Source organism: Pithys albifrons, chromosome 6, assembly GCF_047495875.1.
Source record: "Pithys albifrons albifrons isolate INPA30051 chromosome 6, PitAlb_v1, whole genome shotgun sequence".
NCBI classification, from domain to species: domain Eukaryota; kingdom Metazoa; phylum Chordata; class Aves; order Passeriformes; family Thamnophilidae; genus Pithys; species Pithys albifrons.
Window position 1 is genome coordinate 38,594,048 of NC_092463.1, and position 24,515 is coordinate 38,618,562.

General features: G+C 40.7%; 1 protein-coding gene across 3 annotated transcripts in view; it reads right to left on the reverse strand.

Annotated features, from left to right (window-relative positions):
• MAPKBP1 (mitogen-activated protein kinase binding protein 1) overlaps window positions 1-24,515 on the reverse strand; it is a 99,368-nt gene that overhangs the window by 5,263 nt on the left and 69,590 nt on the right. For all 3 annotated transcript variants that reach the window (XM_071558374.1, XM_071558372.1, XM_071558373.1), the window contains 13 exons: window positions 22,771-22,882; window positions 22,157-22,220; window positions 19,681-19,806; window positions 13,413-13,561; window positions 12,690-12,739; window positions 11,915-12,151; window positions 10,817-10,986; window positions 9,074-9,219; window positions 8,502-8,672; window positions 7,540-7,618; window positions 5,690-6,000; window positions 3,998-4,909; window positions 607-692 (listed from right to left, as the gene is read on the reverse strand). In XM_071558374.1, the coding sequence (XP_071414475.1) occupies window positions 607-692; window positions 3,998-4,909; window positions 5,690-6,000; window positions 7,540-7,618; window positions 8,502-8,672; window positions 9,074-9,219; window positions 10,817-10,986; window positions 11,915-12,151; window positions 12,690-12,739; window positions 13,413-13,561; window positions 19,681-19,806; window positions 22,157-22,220; window positions 22,771-22,882 (2,613 nt within the window). The remainder of the gene's footprint in view (window positions 1-606; window positions 693-3,997; window positions 4,910-5,689; window positions 6,001-7,539; window positions 7,619-8,501; window positions 8,673-9,073; window positions 9,220-10,816; window positions 10,987-11,914; window positions 12,152-12,689; window positions 12,740-13,412; window positions 13,562-19,680; window positions 19,807-22,156; window positions 22,221-22,770; window positions 22,883-24,515) is intronic.

Consider the following 24,515-nt stretch of genomic DNA (forward strand, 5'->3'; position numbering starts at 1 on the left):
GGCCAGAGCTACAGAGGACCGCATGTCAGATATTCACCATGGAAGTTTTCAGGCTCATTACAGGAGACTTGACAGATCAGTGCTAAGCAAAGAAATGTTATATAGTGCTGCACTTAACTCTGGTCTGGCAGTGAGGGGGACAGGCGAATGGTTGCATGTTCCCTCTCACAGCTGGGCTCCCATGGTATCTCACATTTGCTAATCCTTTTGCTATGCATCAAAGACAAAGAACAGATGGGGATAATAAAACTTAAAGCTCCTGTAATAAACATTTCATATCCAAAAAGCACTCTATAAACACTAATTCCCTAATATCCCTTTAAAAAACAGCATATTGCTATCTTCAGTTCACAGATAGTTTAAACAGACTGAAAAGTTAATTAATTTGCTCAGAGAACCACAGCAAATCATTGGAAAATCCAAAAGCTGGAAACTGGGAGCTCCTGACTCCCTGCTTCAAGATAAAGGTGAAGTGGACAACCAGGCAGCTTGTGACATTGAACACACAGTCAGCAGAACACCTCAATTCAGCAAGCACACACGTTCAATGTCTGTGGGGTGTAAAGCCAACCTGCCGTGACAGGGCCCACGCCTGCAGTCACTCACCATGCGGTACAGGTGAACAGCCCTGCGCATGCTGTCCTGGAGCTCAGATACCACGTGCTCACACTGCTCTATGCTGATGCCCGATTCTGAATGGGAGGGAAAAATAAAAGCCCGAGTTAAGGCACAGACACTCCACTATATGCAACTTCACAGCTGGGTAAGAAAACAAGTTTTTAATACGTATTTGAACGATAATGTGCACACACTTCTCATTCAACTTTTAGGGCTGATTTGAGCAAACCATTAAATAGGCAAGTTCTACATAAGCTTTCCTTCATACTACCTAGAGATTCCGGTTGTTTCAAACATCCCTATTGTTCCAATCTTTAGACTCTCTAAAGTAAGCAATGCTTATTCTCAGGTTTCACATTTTTGTCACAGTCAAGAATAGTCACAGATTACCCATTTCCAATTATAATTAAAGTCAAGTTTCTATTAAGGCTTCCAGAGGCAAGAGGGACTGATCTGAGGAGCCTCTAATTTAGATTTCACATAGTCAGAAATCTACAATCTTCCCCTCAAGCATCCTTCTGCAGTGTCCAACTAAGTGCTGAGGATGATGGATTATACTGAATTATTACAGTATTCTCTAGTGAGGACTCAGGTCTAGACAAGTGCTGACAAACAAACTCAATCACAATAGAATTGCATTTCTGAGCAACCCAGGACAGACACTGCTGATACATCAGAATTCAAAACTGAAAAATAAAAGCAAGCAACTGAAGGACAGTATCTTCTGCCTGTCCCCACCAGATATTATCTCCAAGGCATAAGACTCAAAGGCTTGCAATTTTTTAGTAAAATATACACTTTCATGAGTTACACATATGCCATGAACAAAGATACAGACACACACACAATCTGTGGTTATCTTCAATTCACAAAGGCTTGGACAAAGGCCATTCAACTTCCTTTAGTTGCCTAAAACCAAAACTTGGTCACATTAGCACTATCATTTCTCCATTTCTAAGAACATCATCTTTGAACATGCTGGAGGAGGCCTGAGCTAATTTTATGAATACATCTAGATGATGTATAAACAAATACAGCTAGAAAAACATCTATTTATATATAAACAAAAACATCTAGAGGAACAAAGGGGCATGAACAAATCCTTCCGTCTGCGTATTTTGATCCCAAATCACCCATGGAGTTCAAGCACAGTGGGCTTCAGTACAGTCCAAGATTCTTGCCTTCTGCCCCCCTGTCTTTTCATCTTTATGTTTGAAACCTAACTGTTTCTTCTCATGATTGTTTCTGGACTTCTCCTCTGGTCATCCTTTTTACTCTGGTCCCCAGCTCTGTGAGCTGCCAGTCTGGAGGAAGGTCACAAAACCTAACGAATGCTGAAGTAACAGGCATTTTCTGCCTCTTAGGTGTGCAGAGCAGAGCTCTTCGGAAACCAACATAGCATATTAAACACAGCAACATCATTAAGCACATCTACAGCACTTGAACTGTAGATGTCAAAATGCTCTAACAAGAAAAATTAAGTCTCTTTATCTACAGCTGTTATACAAGAAGGAAAATGGAAGGACAGAAAAATTAAGTGGAAACCCAAAGTCAAAGAGCAAGTCAGAAGCAGAACAGCTCTCTGTCAAACTTACAGTTTTAATCTAAACTGCCACACTGTGATTTATATAAGCCACAGTAAGCTGTTCACAGCAACAGTCAGCTTGGATCTAAACAGCTTTTCCAGCATCTACCACTAAAAATTAGGTACACTTGGTCTGTAAGAAGCTTAAGGTTGACAGCTGTATACTGAGTAAACAAAATGTTGAAAATCCACAGTGCTAAATCATCCTGCTCACTAAAGATTGCTGTTAAATATTCTGTCAAGATGCACTGTATCTTGGGAACTGCTTAAAAAAAGAAAAATCAATACTGAAAAAACCTTGCTCTTTCTCTGTACTATCTGTGCTAATTCTGCAAACTGAGCAAAACCCATTTTCTATATTGCCTGATTTCCAAATCCAAAGGAGAAAACTCAGCCTAAAGAGTATAGACAACTACAACCCTGCTGTAGAATGTGATTCCACAGCTTCAGGCTGCATCTGCTGCTGGAACAAAGCTCACCCCTGTATGAGGAGGGTCTGAAAGTTTCAGACACACTCACTATCCTTCGGAGCAACAACAGTATGAGAAGAGCAGGTCTGAGACAAAACACTGTATTTCATAATTTCATTTTACATAACAGTGCTTCAATCTCAGGGTGTTTCATCCCTCTAGAAATGTAAAAAGAAAAATCAAAACCAGATTATCCTTCTGCAATCCCTCAGTGCAGAAATATTGTGCTTAACTGTTGCAATAAATGGTGCAACAGCCTGCCACCACAGAAAGTAATTGATCAGAGGATTACAGAGTTATCCCTTCTCAGATGTGAGCAAGTACAAGAGCAGCAAAAGGTATTAAAACCTGTGCACTTCATAGCCCCTGAAGGTACAAGGTATCAGTGCAGTGGTTAACATCTAGCGTTCTATTACACGACACAGAAAAGTGTATTTCCTTTCAGATTGTGACACAAAAGAAAAATGTCTGAGGTTATAGTACCACAGCAGATGGTGTGGGACTAAACTGTGTCTTCTCTGCCACTGGAGGTTTTCCGGCCCTGGAGGGAAGGATTTTTGCTTCAGTTTGAAACTACCTGCTAGTTTTCATTTAGTTGAAGTACCTTAAAAACCAGGGCCTCTAACAGATCCAAGAGCTGTTTTCAGCAGGTGAAAGTTTCCTCCTACCCAGGCCCAGCTAGGCCTGCACATGTACTGCATATCCATTTTGCAGGCGTGTCCTCAAAGCAGAGACCTTTTCGCTCTCACAAGTGGCTACAGCAACTTGCTCACCCTGGTCAAGTCTTATCTCACAAGAGAAAATTGTGTGCAAATCCTTCTGGGCCCCGCACACTTTGCATATTAACAAAGCTTGAGGTGCCTGGCATAACTTCACTGTCAGTGTTATCAGTGGTTCAGCTAGCATATGCTGGCCTGTACCCTCATCTGCTGGTCAAACGTACTCTGAGGGGGATAAGACCTACAGACTCTTAGGGATTCCCAGCATGTCAGCTTTTAGCATTGACCAGAAACAGGCTTGAGCTCCTATAGGTAATTGTACAGCTAAACCACTAAATACACAACAATGCTGAGGTCTACAAAACATTCAGCTAAGAAGGACCATCAGACAAAGACCCAGAGGAAATGGAAACTAAAGACTGAGAAAAAGATGTTAGGTTGAAGAAGTGTCTCACCATTGAGGGGATGGCTTATGGAACGAGACAGGTGCAGACAGGACGAGACAGGCCAGAAGCTGGACGTAAAGAAATGTGATGGGATCATGAGGCGGTTCACAAAGACAGGAGACAGAAGGGGGAAGATAAGATATGGGTATCCATGCACACCTGAGACCTGTGCTGAGGCAGTTACAGATGTAGGAGACCTCGGCCTGACAGGGTCTAGTGGACAAAGTCCAGGTTGGTTGTCTAGCACACAGGCGATGCCGGTGATCCTCTCCCTGCACCTAGGCAGTGTGCTCTCAGTAGACCTTAGGTGCTGGCTTTCTGACAATTCCCTCAGTTTTAGACTACTGACCCCTGGCTCATCCTGGCAATCTGTCCTTGAGACTGAACAATCCACTGGGCTCTCCTTAGCAAGCCCTGTTGGTATCTCTCTACTAGGAACCAGAGACCCGGCAGTTTGGTTCTCCCTCTTGGAGGTTCGGACTTCAGGAAAAATGGGTTTCTTTTTAGAGGCCCCTGCAGGTGACTGTGGAGACTGTGGCTCAAGCAGGGTTTTTGTTTTGGTAGTGGGTGAGAAGGAGGCCAATGTGGGTCTATCAGGCAATGGCTTGGGAATGTCAAGAATCAGGTGTGCTCGGTTTGATGATGCCAACTTGCTGTGGAAGGACTTGGGAGATGAGCAGTTTACAACTGGCTGTAGTGTGGGTTTCATTGGAACATTTTCTTTCACTGGTAACTTAATCTTCTCAGCATCTGCTGTGGAACTAAATTGTGTCTTCTCTGGCACTGGAGGGCTAGTCCTCCCATCAGTCAACATTTCAGTGGAGCAACCAAGGTATAGATTTTCCCCTACAGATATGCTCCTTGACATCTTAGCCCGGAAGCTGGTTGTGGGGTTCATGTAGGACTTTGGTTTCGCAGCCCTGACATCTTTGGCCAGCAGAGCACCAGATCCATCCATCTTCAACATACTGGCTGATAACACCCTGCAATTGTTAGGTCTGGGATCCTTCTCAACCACCAAAAGAGTCTGAGGACGCTGCTTGGCAGAGGATATCACTCCAGGACCCTTATCTGTGAAAATTAAACAGACAAACATACCAAAAATAGACGAGAGCCTGTGGTGAGTTCCTAAATTGGAAAGTTAACAGAGCTGCCTATGTGCCTCAGTTCAGCCCCTGGGAGATATGTACAAAACCACTACTTCAAGGTATTATCACCAAGCCTCAACAGCTTTCTTTTTTTCCCATCCCTCATTCTGCTCACATACTGCTGCTTTCCTGATGAGAAAGATTTGTTCTTAAAAGCATATGGTCAGAAGACCTCAGATTACTGTGACTGTTAACAGAGAGGCCAGAGGAAACAGGTGAAAACTTAAGATAGCTGTTGTGGTAATTAGGTGAGTTTTAATTTTTTAAGCAAACTGCATGCACAATAAAGTTTCATGAGTTGATTTTTTCAAAAATAGAGTTACTCCACACAGAAGACATGGATACAGTGAGCTCTCTGTTACAGTCTCCTCCTTCCTTCTTTCTCTCCTCCCCAACCTGGGCAGGTTCAGTCTTAGCTTGGAGCAACTAACTACCCACAGCAAGAGAGAACTTTTTGCAAATATTTCATTTCACCCTTGCCAATACTCCTCACACAGCTGCCAGACAAATATCAGAGACTGATAATTAGAAGACCAACATCTGCATTACAAATTGAAAATATTTTCCCTTGACAGGCTAGGAGTTAGAAGACATGTAAAGCCTGTGACTCAGAATGTAGAAAGACGAACTTAATTTAAATCTTCACTCAAATGTCCCCATTTAATTCTTGGGCTTATACTTTCATTCCAACCTATCTCCTTACCCTCATGCACAAGGTCATGAACTGACTGTGCCTTTCTCATCACTGCATTTGCAGGGCCTTCTGGAAAGGAGGCGATAACCCGTCCAGGAGCCATACCAACTCTGCAGGCCTCCAAAACCGATCTGCGTCTTTTCTGAACATAAACAGCTCGATTTAAATTTACACGCTCCAGGAGCTGGCTGTTCTCCAGTGCATCACCAGGATGGCTGCTGTCATTTTTCAACAGGTCTGGTGTAAACTGGTTAGTCTGGGTTGGCAACTCGATGGGCTTTGAATCCAGTATCAGATCTGATGAAGAGAGTGACAATCGTCTAGAGAAAACAATAAAGGAACCCCAGTTAGAAGAAGTAAGTATGTTACCCTGGATAAACAGGAACATGCATGAAGCCAGTTTCTCTGGGATAAAGATCCCTTCCCTATCTGGACTTTTTCAAGTCCAGAGCCCTAAACTGTTACCACTTCATTCTATTCAACCCTGCAAGCTCTAGTCTTCAGGCATTTGCCTTTAGGCTGTGCAATCACAAATGGCATTGGGTTGCTGTTTCCATGGAGGACACTGTAAAAGGTGAAGGGAAAAGAAAAGGAAAAATTCCAGGCATAGGGAAGACTGAGCAAAGTCTTTTCTCTCAGCACACCTTACTAACAAATCTCTTCAATTCTAAGATATCCTAAGAGGAAGTAATTATGCTTTCCTAACATTATGAAAGCATAATGACCAGGAAAGCTGGTAAGTATTTTCAAGAGGAAAGCCTAATTTCCTCTTCCTCTCCACTTCAGACAAGAACAGTGGGCTTACTTCAGAAAGGAGGCAACATTCAATGTTTGAACAGTTAAACAGATCAAAAGCCCAGAGGTTTTAACAATGTAAAATTACCTCTCTTGGTACATCTCTAGAACACCAGTGACTTCCTTCATCACTGAACTCATCACTGCAACTCTCCAGAAGTTTACACAATAGCTAACCACTGTCTTTCTTCCCAAATATACAGTCCCAACATGAGACAGACTATGAGGCACTCCTGACAGCAGCAACAGCAGCTGCTTATAGCAATAACCACTTTCCCTAACACATTGAATTTAGACACAGCTGGTGAACCATAGAAGATGTATTCAAATCTGTTCGGCCCTACACAAAGAAATTCCTTAGACCAGAGATTTCAGGTTGGCATTTTAGAGAAATAGAGAAGTATTTGCTGTAAACATTTTTTAATCCAAATCAACAAAAGTATTTACCTAATTTTTTGTTTGTTTGTTTGTTTTTTCTTTGTTTGTTTTGTTGGGATTTTTTTTTAACAAGAAGGGAAATAGCTTGGAGGGGCCTCTTGGGGTGCTTTAGGGCTGAGGGTTTTTTGGAAGAACAATACCCCCATCAGGGGCTTTTTGTGAGACACCAGAACACCCTGTGAAGGCATGGAACTGAGAAACAAAGCTAAGTAAGAAAGACTGTAAAACAAAGGAAAACTTGACAAGTCTACTTTCATTGTCCAAGCTGAATGAAATGCAAAAGAATAAACAGAGCATAAACAGTGAAGAGTAATTTAGATTATTAGCAATTCATCCAACTTAATCAATCAAGGCATTAATCATGAAACAATTAAGCACACTGTTGGAAGAGGAAAACGAACAATAGTGTCACTTTAGGAAGAAATAGAACAGCTAAAGTGACCCAGGACAGCCTGTCCAAATCACAACGGCCTGCAACAAGCCTGTCAGGTGCTATGCTAACACTTTGCTCTGCCTAGGCACACCAAGGCCAGAAGTTTGCTCAACTTTTTTCACCCAGGACCTTGCATGAGACCTGCTCATACTTGTAAAAATAGACAAAAACACTCAAAAAAGCTGAGCCATACCTGAGAGCCGGGGACTGGGAAAGAAAGCGAGAGGAAATGCTGAGGTTTTCCGTTTTTTCCAAATTCCTACATGAGCCACCTAAAAATTTTGGTTAAAGGAGAGAGAAAAATGAACAGTTTAGTTATAGAACAAACATTCTGACACATGCATTTTCTTATCACAGAGACTATCAAGTATTCGCTCATATCCAAGGGATTTTTTTTGAGTTAAAACCACAGAGAACAAAGTAATTATATTTCATTTGCCTTTTCTGTTCTACTTAGATTACTCTGCCTTAAGCTACTACGCTCCCTAAGGGTACGCCTCCTCCTTTTTTGCTTTCCTTTGTGTCCTATCCTGCCTGTAGGACTGTGAGGCGCTGGCATCAAGCAGAAAACAAAACAATCAAAGAGGGGGGAAAAAAGGGAAAAAAAAAAAAAAAAAAAAGAACTAGTAACTCATATATTGCTGCCTGAAACCATTATCAATTCTAAAAAGATATGTTTTGTTCTGGAGTTGATCGATAAAGACAAACCAGTTCCTTTGCCACTCTGATGTCTCCTCTTATTCTCTCCCTCCACCCAGCATTTCAGTCTTTTCTTTTGTGACATTTGCTATGCCTTGATACACCACTAGAGGCCACTGCATGTCTCCTATTGGGGGAGGTGAATACACAGTTACTACCTTTGTAAGCAACAGAAAAATTAGTCCGGGAACAGGAGAACAGCTCTTCAAGATTCCAGGGATAATAACGCAAACTGACATAGACCACAATCTCATCCACACCGAGTTACACACAGACCGATGGAGTTAACAGCTGTCATACTTCTTTATGCCTCTCTACACTGTTTCCCATTTTCCCCACCTCCTATACACACACATCCATGAAAGACCTAGTAGAACTTGTAGACTGGTTTGGTTCATACAGGGGAAAAATCAGGAGCGACCTCACAGAGTAACCCCACTTGGCAGAAAGATGTACCTTTTCCATCAGTGTCACTCAGGGTCCCAAAATGTTCCTTGAGGAACTTTTCCTGATCAGGTATCTGGGGAATTTCTCCTTCTGGCATGCTAGTACCCACATCCTCCTCTCCTTCTTCTCCCTCCAGGTCTGAGACGCCATCGACACTCAGGGGCTCAGTACTTTCGGAATCTGACAAAAGGCAAAAAACCCCTCAATGCTGTAATAACTTAATCAGAGTAACATTAACCAGGTTAGAAAAAAAATTCAACAAAGATGCTACATTGAACCTAGAATGTTAAGTCAGTCAGCATCATGTATGATAATTGTCTAATCTACCATACCAGACAAACAACATAGCCTATGGGATAATTAACACTAAAACTGCCTCCTTATCTACCAAGGTAAAAGAAAGCCAAAGATGCACAAGGAGAGTGCACTAACTCCTGCTTCTACAGTGGCTTCACTGAGGTGTCTGTTCCAATATGCCTGAATCTTTACAGCAGTACCAGTGAGACTAATAGGAGTGTGACCTCAGTTCAACTCATAAAGAGCTCACACAAAAATACATTTATAGAGCCTTTGCATCTTACCTTCATTTGGATGGTCTGGGCTGGACAGACGACTGCTGCTGTAATCTACAGAGCAAGCACTGTCTGGACTGTGCTTGTCTGGGCATCCATTACTGTGATAACCTCTACATAACTTCCCATGGGGCAGTGCTTTTACCTGGAACTCACTACAAGAGAGACAGGAAGATACAGCACTAGAAGAGAGATTTGTTTTACATGTAAAGAAGCACATTTTAACTTTAATAAGGCCTTACCTGTGTTAGTAACACCTTTGATTACAAATGTAAGGCTTTAAAGAGAAAAAGAAGTTCATTTCTCTCATTATAATACAGTATAGTTTTTGCATTTCATTAAGCTTGGACAGTGAAGTCCCAAGGGGACTGTCTGACTTTCTGGGTGTTGTCAGTTCCCATGATTACCAGGCACCAGCACCACACTGCCTTGGCCCGATTTCCAGCACAGGTGAGGAATGAATATGGAGGTCTAAGTGATGAGAAAGAGACTAAAACCAGGCCTATACCTGCATGAGAGAAACTCCAGTTTGCCATAGATTTAAGCTCTAATACACTATTTTTTCCATGTTCATGACATGCTCCTTTGAGCAACTTCTCTGATGAAAAATATAGAAGATCCTGGGTTAGAGAAAGACTAATTTAGTGAAGAACATCGTACAAAAATACAATGTTGTAGGACAGAGTTCCTGATTCCTGTTGTGATTTCACGAACCTTATTTTGTCAAATGTCACTAGCCTGATGACTAAGGACTTCAGTTTTCCACTTTATTAAATACTTTGATTTCAAATGTCCTTCAGTGCAAGATAGGAAGCAGAAGTCACCCAATGGCACTACCCCTGGCAGCTCCAAACTCTATGGACACTGAGATGTGTCCAGTCTGTACTCAGCAGCACCAGAGGCTCTCCCTTTCTTATACAACGGAGCAGCACATGGTTCTACTCTGTCCAAATATTACCATAATAAAATTGAAAATGAAAAATACAGAAACTAGGTGAAACCTAGCAGCTTCAACTGCAAAATCTTGGCATGCACTCTCGCATAAAAGTCTGTCTAAAGCTATCAGCCTACTCTTTGCAACAGAACAGGAAAAGACAAAGGAAATTAAAGAGCTATTAACATCAGGTTAAGAGGGGAAGGGGAGAATAAAATTCAGGGAAAGAAAATAAAATGGAGCACAACAAAATTAAATGACATAAAATTAAAACAGAAGAAACAGCAGAGGAATAAAAAAGGTCTCCACTGTCTCCAGTGTCCTTTTCCATTCCACCTATATCATGCAAGCCATTCTATTTCCCATAAAAGAGTCATCACATACTACATTTGTTAAATTCTTTCCCAATTGTCATAAATGTTCTGTCATTTCTTCTGGACAGACATTTCACTGTCACATATGTGTCACTGTTGAGTGGTATTTCAGGTTCCAAGTTTTCTCTTGCTTATTTCAACCCAGATAAGGGAGAAAGCAAAAAGGTTGCTCCCAAGTTGTTTATTCAAAAAAAAACCCAGAAAAAAATAAAAATAATAATAATAAAAAAAACAACTTAGAGGAGACTGCTTATGTGCAGTTTCCTCAGAGGAAAATTATTTTAACAGTGCCTTCTTAGTTTCATATTCCTTTGGCATCTGTCTGACATAATTCTCATCTAAACATGCCTGACATCAATCTACTCATCCAAGTTAACACACAAGCTGCAACGAAACCAGAACAGAAACATCTAAGCCATGCACAGCAGAGAACTCATTTTTAACCTGCTAGAGTCTGTGGGATGGATTTCATCTTGCTCGGGGTAGATTACACATTCCTCACTCTCTGAAGGTTCCAGTTCCTGAGAGAAAATCCCATCTTCACAAGACACAAGCCGAATCACTTGGGGTCGCACGCAAGAACCATTACCTTGGGGAGGTATTGAGCTGCCAACCTGGATTCATAAAAGTGAGAGAAGATAGTATTATCTTAAGTCAGCAAGTGCTGTGCAGAGCTAGAAAGTATCCATTACACCACAGAATATGACCAGTCATCTGAGATCAGAAAACATGGCACCCCTATTTGTTTTCTATTCCTTATTTACTAAACTACAGACTACTGCTGTACTTTCCTGTTTTATTTCCTGTTTGCAAAGCCCTAAGATTCCTTGTTAAAGTACTCTTTCACCACACATCAGGAGCATAAGCCATGCAGCAGTAGGTTCTTCCATTTCCTTCTAGAAACTGATCAGACGTAAGTCACAAAAGTGAGCCACAGCTGAAAAACTGATTTACTGCACACAAGCCCAATTCTCTCCTCAGTCACGCAGTTATAAAGGAAGGAAAAACTTTAATGAATTTAGGCACTGACACAGACTGCGACTGAGAAACAGCATTAGCTTTCTGAGGTATGAGCACATATTAATTGCTGCAACCTCTCAATACAAAGATTAAAGAGAACTTACTGATCTAGCACAGCCTACAGCCAAGGAAATAATATAAACCACATTTCAGTGGCTACTGGAGTCAAGACACTGCTCCCCAGCAGAGTGACCTAACAGGTAATCAGGTACACATCTGTAATTCCAAGCTCAGCTCCACAGCTTGTTTTTGACATAAATAATCAAAGAGCTAAAAGAAAACATGAGGTCTTCCTGTCATTGAAAAGAAACTTGATCTCTGCTTTAAGATGGCAGAATCACACATTGCAGGAATACTAACTACAAAAAGAGTTATCTGAACAAGTTTCTCAGAAGTCATTCAGAACACCTCTAATGATAAAAAGAATGGCATCAGTTAGTCATAAATATAGGCAATAACAAACAGATGCAGGACAGATGCATTCAGAGTAGATTCACCTCCTCAGAGCAGTACTGCCCTTACTTTGTTGATGTGCACAGGAAGGTCAGTGTGCTCTTCTCTATCATCCCCATTGCTATTTTGAGACAGCGAGTCTCGACTTGGAGAACGAGAAACAGAGAAGGACTCCAACTGACGCAAGTCAAGCATGGATTTCACTGTCATCTCTATGCTGCTGGTTGGCTGGGACCAGCGCCCACGTTGCCGGGGCATCTTACTCATTGGTGTCTCTGAGCGCTGGATTGCTGCTATCTCCTTGGCCTGAAGGAAATTGAAAGATAGACAGTCTTAGGGACTGAGTTTTGCTGAAAAACTAGAGAAAATACCCCACAAAACCCACAGGAAAACTCAATTATGTCCATCTCTATAAAGCCCCAAAACTGTCTGTGGGACAGCTTAAAATTCCACCTTTAACCATAAAGCATCAAGTAAAGATGATACTTTTGTTGCCGCTTTTTGCATAATTGAACATATTTAAATATCTTGCTCAGATCCAAGTATATGAACACCTCCAGCACCATGTGAGATTCAGACCAAAATTGAAGAGGCAAAAGCATAACATCTGATGGAAAGATACTGATGTAAAAATCCCAAGTGAAACTCTAGTCTCTAAACTCCCTAGTCTCTTAAACTAGGCTCTACTTTGCCATCCCCAAATCATTCTTCAGAGAGAAGCTTCTCAATTGTTTCCCACTGCAGCTGTACCTTTCCCACCTGTGCAAATGAAGTTTTTAATGTCTGTAAGAATTTTTCAGTCTCCCTATGACAAGAAATACAATTTGAAGGTTTAGTAACTCACCCTTCTCATTTCCCAGTGGGAAAGGCTTCTTGAGAGGGTAAGGTCTGGATCTGGAAAGGTAAAAAGATGTACATCAAGTTGACATCCCTGGCCAGCAATGCAGCTTTTGAACAACCTCTTACCTCATCTTTCTTCGAAGACACTATCCTTATACCTTTTGAACCACTGTCAGTACATGCCTTCCCATAGAGTACCACATCATTGTATCAAAATTTTAATGGAGACATACTGTTTCAGGATTTTCACTGAGTCAGTAGACTCACTGCAGAACACTTGCCACAGTGCAGTGCCCTCCCAAAGGCTTGGGACCAATACACTGTAGCATCTGTGGTAAAAATGCATCAAATTAATAATGGTAATCTCTACTGTAAATTTTACTAGACACCTCTAGAATCCACCATAAGGTTTCATCTGGCTTCTGCAGACTTCTGATAGCTTGTAGACCCAAGCCCATAAAACTAATTCAAAATTTATTTGGCCAGTGGGAACTGCCAACAGACTTGGCAATTTAACAACTGGTTTTCTAGTCAGAGAACAGGAAATGTACTCCTCTTCAGAAGGAATGGGCAGCTCCACATTACCCACTGATATCTATCCAGCTGTTCCTGTTTTGGTCTTTCTGCCTGTATCTTGTTATCTCTAAGCCAGCATTTCTCATCTTCTCCCCCTCCACATTCATGCCTCTTTCCTCCATCTCTTCCCCTGCTCATCTCCCATTTATACCTGAGTCTCTCTCAGTGTTGCAGTTGGACTGAATATGGAAAGATTGCAGCCCACGTAACTCATCTTCATCATTCCCTTCATCTTCACCATCCTTGTCACTGTCTGATGAGAGTGCAGGCACAGAGGACAGGGCAGAGATGGACTCGTGCCTGGAAGGCAGGAATTAGAAGGAGTATTATAGTCTATGTCAAGATTTGCTCACCATTTCAATCCTTGTACCAGGCAGCTCTCCACCTTATCACCATCCACACTCAGCAGGCTGCCTCAACTCTCCCAAACAGCCCTTGCTCGAGCACAACCCACTTGAGAAGCAGGGCAAATTAAATCCTTCACAAAGTTGCATAGACCCTGCCACAGCAATCATCTCACATGCATGGAAGGATGACAGAAATCAGCACAGAAGAAAACAAGGCTGAGAAAGTCAAATGGAATGAAACTGGGCCTTCCATTTCAATTGATAAGGTGAAGATGATAGACCATATTAGAAAGGCAAATATTTTTCCACCCTTAAGCATTTTCTCTCTGGAACTGTTTTACACATCAAAAATGTCAGAGATAGTCTTTGTCTGAAAGTAATTAGGTTTACAGCAAATTGTCCCATAAGAGACAGGTTCGTTTCAAGGATTGCGCCAGGCAGAACCAGAAGGCACAGCCCACACACTGTAAGAGCACCACGCTGCCTATTTTTGCCTTCAAGCACAAGGATCATGTAAAACATATTTGGGGCAGATCTTTCATTAAAGTTGATCAAGACAAGTTTTACCACACAGACCTCAGAGGCACACCCAGCACAGAATTGTCTAATATCAATCAAGGACACTCACCAACACCAAACATTATCTTCCCTCTCTTTTCTACGCTTCCCCTTCCTTCCCTCGCCCCTTAAGTCCACAGAACCAAATAAACGTTATAACCGCCTTTGTACAAAAATTGAGGAAAGAAGAATCCCCAACAAACATATCTGAGTAGCACCCACTCCATAGCCTTGAGCTAAAGTGCCAAACTCATCAATAGTGGCATTTATAGGATATCACTGGGGGGTGTTGAGCGCCAAGCACTATTCACGAAATAAAAATAGCTCATTCACCAAATACAAAGCAGTCTGGAAAGGAATCAACATCACCTGCAGCTGACAGATTGCAGGCAGTATTGAAACATAGTAAGAAGTAGATAAGATGTTTTAATCTTCTCTCTTCCTGTGTCGTGGCAGAACATTAATTTCCATTTTATTAGGAGTATCTGAGTAACAACTACTCAGCCATTTCAGATGAGCTTTGAAATTTTCTGGCAAAAAGAAGGGTGAAACTGAGGGTAGTCTGCAGAGTTCTTAAGTGAAACCGTTTCATAGTGGTCACCCTCATCTACTTTTGACATTTGTCAGTCTCTTTTATCTTTTCTACTGTCTCCGCATGGGCCCATCTTGTCACTCTCAGATTCTTGTGTCTAAGTAGGTAAATTCCAATAAAGTCCAAGACTTTGTATGTTTGTGGCTATGCCATGTTTCTTCCTATGATGTATATGACATATATATATGTATGCAGTAGGCAATATTAACTTTGTATCATAACTTTGATAGCATCCTTCTGCTTTTTTTCATCATGGTTGTTTGAGGAGTTTATTGAGAGATTTTAAGAATACCTCACTACAGTGAGGTGATATGGCAAGGCAAGATTATGTATTTGCTAAACTCCTATGTGTACTGTCATTGGCGTAAATGAAGAAGGGAGGATTGCTATCCATGTGTTTTATGTTACAAACAGAAAGATGGTCCCTGACCATCAGATGCTGATGGACAAAACTAGTAAGAGGAGAAAATGTATGTTCCAGTATTCTTAAAGTAGTAGACTAAGAGAATGTAAAACACATTTTGGAAGTCAGATGGGTGTTTTTCATACCTCACAAGAAGTGATAAACAAATTATGAAGCCACATGTGTTTGATACAAATGTAAGGTTATCTTACATTATCCCAGCAAAAATTCATGCCCCTCTTCCACATCCTCCATTTTACAACTCAAGTATGCTTTTCAAACTTAGTCCTTTAACTTGAAGGGAGATGACAGAATGGTATTTTCAAAAGGATCTTAGGTCCACTGATTTGAAACTGAGATTCTCATGAAATGAAACCTAGGTTCCCAAAGCCTTCAGTGTTTTAACTGTTGTTCTTGTCCAAGTCAATCCCTCAGTTCAAACTTCACTCCTTTTCCCTTTCTTTCCCTGCCTTCCCCTTACTTGAATTTTCTTCTAAGCCCCTCTGTTGCGCACATCTCAATACTCTTCCTTGGTTCTTTTTCATAATTAGATGGGAGTCAGAATAATGTATAGTGAATTTTCAAGCACTGGAGCTTTTTCCAAATAAGCACCACATGAGAGCACTTTCAAAATGCAGGAGTAAGACTTCTGGGTTTTGCTGAATTCCCACTGAGAGCATGTTCAGCCAACCCCCAAGCATCATTATACCAGAATGAATGTTTCAGAGTAGCTATTACAGAATAGCATGTAGGGACATGTCTAATTCTCGTGAAATGTGACTCACTCAGAGCAAGTGTTTTCATTATCCTTGCTCATCTTCTTTGCTGGGGAATTATCTCAGTCTAGCATCACAGACTCACAGAATCATTAAGGTTGGAAAAGACCTCCAAGATCATGAAGTCCAACCTTTGACTGAATACCACCATGCTCACTAAACCATATGATGAAGTGTCACATCTACTCATTTTTTAACCACTGCCAAGGATGGTGACTCCACCATTTCACAGGGACCCAATGCTTAACCACTCTTCCAGTGAAGAAATTTTTCCTAATGTCCAACTTGAACCTCCCTTGGCACAACTTCAGGCCATTTCCCCTTGTCCTATCGTTAGTTGTCTGGGAGGAGGCAAACTCCCACCTTGCTGCAGCCTGGATCTTGTTCTGTACAGGTCAGCAGAGTCAGTTGCCCTTCAGCTCCTAGTTTTTGAAGGGTTGCAAAGTATGGAGTCAATGGCAGGGAAAGATCTTCAGTTAGAAAGTCTTCAGAACACATAGATAGACTTAAAGTGCTATATGTCCTTATGGAGGTCTAGTATTAACACAGCTGATAATAGGTACACTGTATTCCTTTGTATGACCTGAGTCAAACCTTGTTTTCTTTTCTTAAAACAAAACAAAGCAGACAAGAATGGCAACTGTACATTTAAAGAGGTTATGTTGTCAGCATTCCCACTCTGATATTGTACTACTTAAATCCTCATCTTTAGGGACATATTTATGAAACCATAACATCCTATGTGGTAGCTAATCTCCAGCATATTGTGTCCTCATGCTCCCCCTCAAATGCCTAAAGGTTTTAAAAAGAAAGTTACTCAGCTTTTCCCCACAGAAAGATCCCAGTGCAGCTGACTTCAGAGTTCCCCTGGTGTTAATAATTGCAGTAGTTCATCACAGACTCAGGCACCATTTCTGATGTGGCATCAAAAGCCTGACCCATTCTGAGCCCTGGAAATGACAGCTTTCCCAGACTCACTGAGAATTTGATAAGGAGCTCTTCTTTCCAAATATATCTGAGAGCACACAGTACTTCTTCAGCATACATATATAACTTTTAGACAATTTAATTTGGATAACATTTTTATCTCCTGCTATTTATAGTAGAGCTTCAAAAAATGCAACAGAAAAAGTGATTTTTTAAAATTAATGTAAAAAACCACAAATGCTCAGCTAAAACATGACTGTGAGCCCTGCAAATATTCCACAGTAAAATCATTTTAAAACTTCCCTTCCAAAAATTTGAGACAAGCTTTTTTAAACTATAAATACATACTTGGATCAAAATCAAAACCCTATTAAATGGCCTTTCCATGATTCCTTTACTGAAAATACAAAAGCCTTAAAACGAAAATGTACCAGCAACATCAGCCAAGTGTAAGTTCTATTATCCTGAACTATCAAAGCTCCTCATGTTCAGAAAAAAGCAAACATCTGCCATTACCATAAACAGAGGCAGAACTGAAAGGCTCTCAGGTGCACTGTGGAGAACTGTGGGTCATACAGGTCACATCTGTTCCACGATAATACAATGCCCCTCAAAGGTGAGTCAGAGAATTCATTCAGAGGAGAAATGTTAGTCTTTGAAAGTTTTTGGAGGGCCCGTGAATGCTGAGACTCTTCAGTTCAGAGAGCAGGTTGTATAAAGAGAGGCTTTGATAAAGGCTTACAAAACTGGGGCACTACTGATAGCTGGATGCAGAACAAGAGTTCACCAAAGCTAACAATATTCAGAAGCAGAGAGCTTTCAACAAAACTAGTAAGAATGTATTTTAACAGAGGGAAAAAAAGTCCTTCTCTCCACAGAGAGCAGAGAACTCCGGGAACTTGCCACAAAAGGAGGCTGCAGAGGCAGACAATATTACAAAGCTCAAAAATTGGACAAATAGCACTATCCTGAATTGGAAATCTTCAGCTCCCACTGCCTCCTCAGGTAGGTTTTGCTACAGCAGTATTATTTTGATTATTCATTCTGTAATACACTAATAGAACCAGCAGAATGTGTTACTTTTCCCAACAAATTCTAGTAATCTTGTTCTAGAGAAAATCTTGTAGAACAAATGACTTACCACCAGGCAGGGAGCTTTCTCATATTACAGTCACTCTTTTGAGACAACAATTTTACACCACAAAGTACAACTCAACTCTACACTGCAACCTACACAGACAGACTTTGGAAACAACCGGAACAGGTACAGGGCATCTAAAAAAAAAATCTTACTGAAATTCATTGGTTTTCCTTCTCCCACCTCAATAATGTTGGTCCAACAGGCTCTTCTTCCATCTTTAGTCTCAATCCAAAATGCTCTGGAGTTACCTCTTTGCTGATCTCCAGTGACCACAGAGGTCAATCAAAACTGAAAACAAGCTCTCAAAGCTGACAAGTAGATTCCAGGCTTGCAAAGAGGTTACCAAACAAGTTTAATAAAGTTCTGGGCTTGGCATGGCACTAGCACCGCCCTTCAGCAAGCGTCTGTGATGGAAACAAGTATCACCTCACGTGGAAAAGGACTGGGATTATCTGGCACAGGCTGAGCTGTAGGGTAAGGCTGCAGCTGCTGGAATAATGGAGAGACTGCTATAAAAAGTACATTGCTTGACAGATTCAGAATTTTGGGTAGAAAAAAAGACTTCTGAGTTTTCCCAGCATTGTTACGGAAAGCACTTATGAGACAAGACTTGTTTCAGGAATAAGGAGAACAAGACTTTCCAAAACAAAACTATGCAGACAGACTTGTTTCAACACTGCTTGCTCCCAAAGGAAGTGGGAAGGTCCTCATGATACTTAACAAGTGCAGTAAATCTTCCAATGCTTTGGTACTTTTATATCCAGAACTCAATCTTTAGTCATATGGAGGAGGAACATTGTGGAACATAGAGACATTTTTCCCCACTATGAACTCCTATCAGCTTGGTCAGGACTCTCTTCTGCATTGCAGAGTTAAACTAGTCTCAGCTACTTACAAACTACAGAGAAATCAAATCCATTACATTAATAATCCAAACTCCCCTGTCACTCTTGTTCTGTTTAAAAACAGAAGCACCATGTTTTAAAGAAAGGTCACCAGATAAATTTAGATCTATTCAGCTTGCAGGCTGTAGTAGTTTGTTTTTAGATATGCTGTTTATCAAGCAAAAAATAGTAATATGATTTAGCTGCCAAGAGCTTTTCCTATTTAAATTATTTTTATATTTATTATTTATATTGTAATTACTTTAGGGGAGTTTTTTCGAAGTCTCCAGAAAATAGTTAACAAAGAAAGAGCACAATTGCAAGGACTCCTGAATTATGATCAACACAGCAAACTCGTGCAGCTCGCAGGTATACATCAGTACTGACACTGCAGAAAACAGTCCTTAAATTGCATTCAGCTTAGATCCAAAGAACTTTACTGAAGGATCACAGCTTCTGTGGTGGGATGCTGTGTGCCATCCTCAGCATTCCTAGGTGAACTGCTTACTATTCTAACAACATCATTAAACTAAATTAAGATAGAAGAGGCATTGCATATACATTGCAATCAGTGAAGCCCACTAGGTCTGTCTGGAAGATCACAGTCTGGTTTCTATATCCAAAAAAAAGGAGGGCACAAAAACCATGGCAAAATCAAAAGAAAAATAAGAGAACTTTTGGAAGACACTGTCAGTGAAGACAGCAGAAACATTACAATTGCATGTCAATGCCATGCTTTTCACAGGCCACCCTACAAAGTCCACCACCTCTTCTCTGTCTGCTCTGCTCACCTCATGAGTCCAGCTGCCTTGTGAGGAGGAGACTTCTCTGCCTGCTTCCCTCTCTGTTTCATGTCAGACAGTCGCTGCCGCATGTTGATGGTCATCTCTGAGCTCAGACGCCAGATGAAGATACAGCTGAAAGAGGGAAAGGTGAGGCTGGGTTCAGGTCTCAGTTTGATTTATAGACACTAATTCCCACTGCAGAGACAAACAAGAGCCCTTTTGTCTGTGGCAGGTAGATACACACAGAAAGAGAAACTCAATCCCATCACAAGCCTCATGATAAAGACTCCCTGTGATCGAGAGCAATTGCAGAGGTATTTGAACAGATTCACCTCTGATCCTGTATTTTTATTTGACTATCTGACCAGCTACAGAAGGAAATGCCATAAGAAGTCCCTCCATGCTCAGTAGGGTAAGTGGAGACTACAGATGTCTCTTACATCCTGTAACAGTGGATAAACTGCAGCCTCTGATTGCAACTACCCCCATGGACAAGGCCTTCCTAACAACCAGTATCCCATGGAGTCTCTAGTTCAATAAGCTTAATTTTGATGTGGCACTACATTTTGCGGTCAAGGTGCTCTTGCTATTTGACTTGGACTCCTTCCAGGACACTTCCAAGGAATTTATATGGCCATTATTAAATACATAAATATATTCCTCATCACATTAGAGAATACTGTATCTCATCTGCAGCTACTAGAAAGTAAAATGACCAGGATTCTCTTTGAAATTTAACCTCAGTGCTAATTCTTTTCATCTCAGCCATCTTTCCTGTCTAGCTGGGTATACTAACCCTCATGTAGAAACAAAGGTGGTGCTTTTGCTATCACTTATAAAATCCTGCACCCTATGTTGGCATCCAAAGAGGATTTAATCCAGTTCTTCAAGACCTCTCAGTGCCTGCATACTCATGGGTACTCCAATTCATGGAAGATGTTTCAATGAGTGACTGTGGCAATCTGGTGCAACCAGCTGCTTCCTCTCAAATTAACAGCCATAATCTGTGGCTGAAAACATACTCAAAAGCAGGAAACAAAATTCTGAAGGCAAATCTGGCTTGTTCATTTATCCCACCCCCACAGGTATCCAACCTAGAGATTAGCAGCAAACAACATGAATTTGTGAATACAACAGCATTCAACACAAACTCTACAGAAGTATATTCTACTTACATCTTTTGCTGGGGTTTGGAGCGGAGTGGCAGGGTTGGTTTGGTTTTGTCCTTACCTTGTAATACTTTTCTCACATGAATCTCACAGTCCTTGTGGCCTTTCTCATCTCCAGTTTTCTTTCTATTCTTAGTTTTATTGTTCACATATGCTGCTGTATGTGAACAGACTATTTTCCCTGTTCTCCTTTGAAAAACATGCTTTCTCATCTCCTTACAGCAAAGTTCTTCATGAATCCTCATTTCTCATCCACCTACTCCACACCCTTAGTGAAGAAAATGCCCCTTTTGCCCACGGAAATGTGAACAAGGGAATGCTACACTAAATCACAAGGATTATTGGGAACGTCAAACCTTCCGTATTTCTGGAATGTGTCAGAAGTCATAAGAAAAAGACACTTTCCAGCAACTTTTTCCCTTAGCTATTCACACACATGAAAGGTAAAGAAGGAGGAAAACTAAATCACTTATTTTTTACTGGAAGACAGAAATAACCAACTGATGAGATTTAAGGTGATGCACTGTATGTTCTGTAACAACTCGCCTCTAAAACTCTCTTTCCAATTCAATTGTGTTTTATTAATTAAAAAAAAAGAGAGAGAATCTGCATTGATCTGGACTTGCAATAGCACTCCAGGAACCATCTTTGTCAAAGGAAAAATTTTATTCGGCTCAGCTGATTTAAGCATTCATTGACTTCAGAAATAGTCAGTCCACTCCCCTCTACAATCATCATATTAGGCATATACTCTCCTTTTCTCCTTAGGCTCAGTATGGTAATTACTTAAGGTTTTAGTGAACTGATTTAGCTCACTAAATCAGCAGCCAATTCATCTGGGGAGAGTGCTGATGTAGTGACCTGAATCAGCTCAATGAGCAGCAGCTGCATCACTGTTGACTTAGGGAGTGGGGAAGAGGAGCATATGAACAGGACCAAAAAGTGGGGACAGGCTTGTCCCTTTTTTTTCTAGACAGGCTCTTTCAACTGGTGAAACATCATCAACAGGAGTACTACACAAAAAAGTTTTGGCACCACTGGTAAAAAATAGCACAAGCTGCCTTACATTACAGACCTGCAGGTTGGTCAGGAAAGAGTCCATGTCTCTCTTTTCCAGCAGGGAATAGTCCCATTCCATGTAAGGATAATATAAGCTCTGTGTGCTTTACCAACAGCACACTTTTAGGATGCTGAGGTTTATTTGGAATGCATAAAACATCACTCCTTAAAAAAAATCTACCCTCCTTAAGGACACAATAAATCCAGTGTGAGACGCAATGAGTTGGTATCACAAACAAGCAACCACCTCTTACCTGTCTCCAGAAACAGAGATCAGATGTTTGCAGTCATTACTAAATTTCATCCCAGTTACTATCTCTGTGTGAAATAAAGCACAAGAAAAAATAAATCTTCCCTGAATTATTCCATATCATTAGCCAAACAGCCTATCTGTGCTCAGTAATTCCAATTCTGACTAAAGCACACACACTTCACAGATCAATATGCCCCAATTACCATAACTATTTAACCAAGAATCTAGACTTGCCATAGAAGGGCTATTCCATGGCAAAATAAATCTGAATTTCCTTTTTGTGTGTAATAGAATAGCTCCTGCAAGGTAGGAATTGAGGGTGTATCATAACGAAATATAGTATATGCTGAAAAAATACAGACTACTTTATAGGCTATTAGAAAAACTGTGGAAACAAATACATGACTTGACAGGTGTGTGTGCTTGTGTGCAAAACGCAAAAGTTGAAATTGCAATGAAATAAGCTATTACAACTAATTCCAACTACAACCTACTCAAAAACACCAGTTAGGTAAACTTTGGTGAGGAACTTTCAGAAAGCTTTGATTAGAATCAGACCCAAACTACATGGTTATCAGCAGAAAAAATGGATTTCCAGGAGTTTATGTGCCTTACCTGAATGTCCATACATGGTTGCAACACACTCGCCAGAAAAGAAATCAAAGATGGAAAGGTTCTTGTCAGAACAACTGGTTGCAATATAAAGACCAGAAGGATCCGTTTGCACCTGGTTTAGGAGACAAGAGGAAGGCAAAGATCTAGCAAGAAACCACATGAAAATGATCCAGAATAGCCAAGACAGTCATAGTAGTCAACAGAATAAAATGTAAGTAGCTCTCACAGGACTCCAGTTGAGTACCAGACTATCCAGCACCCCATGACAAATCTCCAATCTAACTAAACTTTTAAGACTATCTCCAACCTAATCAGAGACTAAAGGCACTTACATTAAATGCCTTCATGACTGTGAAGACATTACCACCAATGCACAGACTTAAACCTCTCTCTACCTTCTTTTAACCACTAGGATCTTACTTTCATCTATGTTAAGATAAAACAAAACAATAAGAAACCCCAAACACACCCCAAAACACCCCAACTCCAGCCATAAAAAAGAAATCAGAGTTGACAGAGTTAAGTCAAATATTAAAAGATTCTAATCTTGAGAAAGAAACCAAAAAAGATCTGAACACTGCCAAGAAACTGTCTTTGATAATGATACTGTCGTATCTCCAGCATTTGCAAGTCCCAGTTTAGGGCTAGTTTATTTGCTGCTTTATCTTGGATCAAATACAAAATCCCCTCCAAATGCCTTACCAGGTCTAAAGCTGCACTACACAGCAAATACAGCTACAGTCACCAAATGTCCTGGTCTGTTCTTTATAGAAGTTTAAGAAACGGAGAATGAAACTGTCTGGGTTTTTGAGGGAAAAACAGTACTTAAATAATGAGGTTTGGTTTGTTTTTTCGTTTTTATTTTGTTGCTGTATCTTTTGCTTTCAGTGGCACTGTTTGGGTTGTACTCATTAAACTGCAATGCATATTATGATCTCAGAACAACATGCCAAGGAAGTTTGAATTCCAGAGACAACCACAATCCCCTTGGTTACACAGCTATCTTAAAAATGACCAAAGCAACATTAAAAAATAGTTAAGATTCCCCACTTGAGGTTACACGTGAAAAAAAAACCACAAAAAACTATAAAGGATATTAAAAACAAAAAATTCAGCTTCCAGCACATTTCATGGTTTCTGGTCTGAGAAGGATATAATCAAGCACCTAAGCTTATCAGCAATGAAGTGTAGCATCAATTTTTCATTACTCTGAAAAAACTTTCATTACTTAGAAAACAACTTTGCCAGAATTATAATAGGCAAGAGGAAGAGGATTTATCTTTCTCTGCAGAACAGAAGAGCTGACACTGAACAAAGATTAAACTGAGACTGGACATGGCACTAAGTGCCATGATCTAGTAAACTGAGTGGAGTTGTACCAAAGGTTGAACTTTATGATCTCGGAGGTCTTTTCCAACCCAATCGATTCTATGAAAATTGTTTGTTTACCTCTCCCTTTTTGCCCAGTTATTGACACCCATCAATAATTTCACCTGGAAGGGAACTACAGCAATCATGACCATCTATTCCTGCCTGACCAATTCAGGGTTGACCAAATTAAAGCTTGTTATTAAAGGCATTGACCAAGTGTACCTTCAACACTTTCAGGCTTCAACCATCTCTCTAGGAAGCCTGTTCCTGTGTTTAACCAAACTCTTGGTAAAGAAATGCTTCCTAATGTCCAGTCTAAACCTCCCTGGTGAAGCTTTGGACCATTCCCACATGGTCTGTCACTGGATTGCAAG